This window comes from Verticillium alfalfae, genomic scaffold (genome assembly GCF_000150825.1).
Source record: "Verticillium alfalfae VaMs.102 supercont1.1 genomic scaffold, whole genome shotgun sequence".
NCBI lineage: Eukaryota > Fungi > Ascomycota > Sordariomycetes > Glomerellales > Plectosphaerellaceae > Verticillium > Verticillium alfalfae.
In genome coordinates this window covers 3,251,271-3,254,252 of record NW_003315038.1, presented here as the reverse complement: position 1 = coordinate 3,254,252, position 2,982 = coordinate 3,251,271, and the positions used below count along the sequence as shown (strand labels likewise).

At 55.4% G+C, this 2,982-nt stretch overlaps 1 protein-coding gene across 1 annotated transcript; it reads right to left on the bottom strand.

Annotated features, from left to right (window-relative positions):
• Window positions 1-1,966: 1,966 nt before the first annotated feature.
• Window positions 1,967-2,824, bottom strand: VDBG_00989 (conserved hypothetical protein; the record flags this gene model as incomplete). The annotated part of the gene is made up of 2 exons (XM_003009260.1): window positions 1,967-2,345; window positions 2,400-2,824. The coding sequence occupies 2 exons, from the start codon at window positions 2,822-2,824 to the stop codon at window positions 1,967-1,969; spliced, it is 804 nt and encodes a 267-aa protein (XP_003009306.1).
• Between the last annotated feature and the right edge of the window lie 158 nt (window positions 2,825-2,982).

Below are 2,982 nucleotides of genomic sequence, written 5' to 3'. Positions count from 1 at the left end.
TCGACTTTTGGGCTACCCTTTAATCAGTCGAGGTGGCGCTCGAGCATGCCCTTTGGTGACGAGGATGGCGATGCTGGCGGATGTCCTTGTCGGTTGGCCACCCAACCTTTCTTCGGGCGAGGTGCCAGACTGCAAGAGTATGGGATTCGCCTCGTCAATATCTCTAGTGATTGCCTTTCGCGCTGTTTCACTCCAGGAGTCAAGCAGGCTGAAACACCGCGTCTCGATGGGGTGGAAAGAAGTTCCAACGGGAAACGAGGCAGGTGCGACGGGCGAAATGATTTTCAACGACAATTGATTCACAGCAAATGATGAAATGAAATAAACCAGCCAGCTAGCTGATCTCGAGAAACGAGGGTTTGATGAGCCGAACGATTCGAGACCCTGGCGAAGTGCAAAGCAAATCAATCCAGCTCCTCAGGGCATCAATCATCGGCCGTTCCTCTTCGTCCTCCTCGTCTACCGCACTGTAATGTGGTCCCCTGATGTGCCGGCTAGGCTGGCTAGGCCCGATATCGACGCTACCCAAAAAGCAACCCTGTCTAGTCGTCCTGTTCAGGCCATCTTACAGGTCACGTAGCTTCTTCCCATCACTAAAATAATCTGACCCATCAAAGAGAGTCCCTGGGCGGCCATCAAGGAGGGGGTGGTACCAGCATGAGAGGCGAGGAGGAGGCTAGCACAATTTCCGCTCCTCGCATCTCCGCGCGCGTTGATTGGTTCGTTTTGTTGATATTGATGGCCACATCCCCTGACTTGCCCCTGAGTCCGTTAAGCCCCCCACCAAAATCCCACCCAATGACACCAATGGCAGGATCTCTCTCCCCAGCCTTGCATTGTCTATGTGGATGCTGCACCCAAGGGGTGGACAACGGACTGCATAGGCGCGAAAGCAGATTGTATTGTCTCGACGTGTCTGCCAGGCGCGTGCCGACGGGCACCATATGAGGGCACGATCGGACCTTAGACAGGACCTATAGAAGTGTTTCCCTTTCCGTCAGAGCAAGTTCGCTGCCCACGTTGGTTGAAGGGGAACGTCGCGAAATCTCGGTGCCCCATCCATCTGCATACCCACTTTCGAAACAGAAACAGAACATACCTACCAAGCCTCAAGTGAACCGCCTTCTGTGCCAGCCCTGAGCCTGCCCATAGCTCTCGCGGGGCGGGGAGCTGCACTAAGCACTCGCTGTGGTGAGGCGTCCCAGCGAGGCTCACCCTGACTTGCCTGACAGCATCCGAACCTAGCTCTATTGTCGAGAAGCCCCTCCATACTACGACGCCGTACGTGTGCGACCGAGCGATCCAATTCGGGTTTTGGTGAGCCATCGTAGCTCCACTGCTCATGCTTTGCCCTTGGATGGTTCGCCTCTGACCATGACGTCTTTCATCTACATGTACGTGTCCCAGCCCACATACTGACGTGTCCCCGGTCAGGAACAGAGCGAGCGCAGGGCTCGCAGGGTTCTTCCTCGCATCTTGCCGCCTGGCGCTACTACCTGCGCATTGTGCTGTCATTGAAAGAATATGTGCTGGTCAGTCGGTCGGCACACCCTTGTCAAAACCACAGCCCGTATCGTCATGTAAACATGCAGGGCTTCTTGATCTTCAGATGCCCTGAAGTCGCCCAAAAACCTGTAACAGGCCATGGGATTGTACCACAGACGACTGATGTTGAGCAGAGGGATGATTTACTCGTCGCATTAGATTTTCTGTCAGGCCAAGCCCAACCGCCGGATGCCGCTGTTCTCCCGGCAAACACCTGAGTAAGTACACGTTGCAACGCTTATATATCCAGGCCACTAATAACGCCCGGCCGTGAGAACATGTCTTTTCTGTACAATTTTCCCCCCTGAATACACCACGACCCAATCAATATCCCGTGCTCCAATTGTTCGAGGGCTCATCCCTGTAAAAGGTTTCCTGAATCCCGACAAACCTCGATAGCTCACGACGGCACGAGGGACAGCTAAGGGGCGGAAGCTGACGTGGGCGTCTGCGGCGGGCCTTGCGAGTGCGTGACTACCGGACTGGCCTGCGCCGTGCCAGGCTTCTGGCCTGGTGCTCTGTTGTATGTTGGCTCCTTCTTCGGATCGACACCAGGGTAAAGACCTTGCAGCTGCGTGTACAGCTCTACCATGAGTTTCTGCCTCTGTTCGCGGTCCACCATGGGTTCGAGGGCTCTGGTCTCCTCGTCAGCTCCGGGCGGATGAGACTTGACGGGAATTTTCATGTTCAGTGGTGGAGGCGTCAGATACGCTGGGCTCGGGGGAAGTGTCGCAGGCTTGCGGTCACGGTCAACCATGGTAGCGAGATAGCTCAGATTTCCTTGCAACCTCCGCATGCATCTGGAACAATGTGAGCAGGATTAAAATAATGGCTACTCCACAGCGTTCACTTACTGGTTGTAGTCTTGCTGTGCCATCATTTCCTCCCGAGATGGAGGAGCTCCTGCTTCTGGCGGCCCGGAATCTTCCTTGAGTTCATGCAACGTCTGCTGCATCCTGATCGACTCATACAGAAGCTCATTATTAATGCTCAACAGCACCATCATCCTCTCCTGCTCTCTGGTGGCCGAGCCTGGGCTGAGGGGGGTTGCTGCAGGCGGAGCACCGTTGACGGCGGGGTTCTGTGCATTCGAGGGAAAGGTCGGTGTCTGAGGCGTCGCTGCAGCACTCGGCTGCTGCTGATTCGCAGGGGGTTGGCTTTGTGGTGCAGGTTGGGGAGTCGAGTGCTGGGACTGCTGTCCTTGGGCCATGTTGTGATTCGGGGTGCCTTGCGAGGCACTAGGCGGCCTTTGAGGAGTCGGACTTCCCACCACACCCATTTGGTTTGGTTGCGTCTGGTGTTGTTGAATATGTTGCTGGTGTTGCGGTTGCTGATTGGCCTGTTGATGATGCTGTTGTTGTTGTTGTTGATGATGCTGCTGCTGCTGATGCTGCTGCTGATGCTGCTGCTGATGCTGCTGCTGCTGCTGCTGATGCT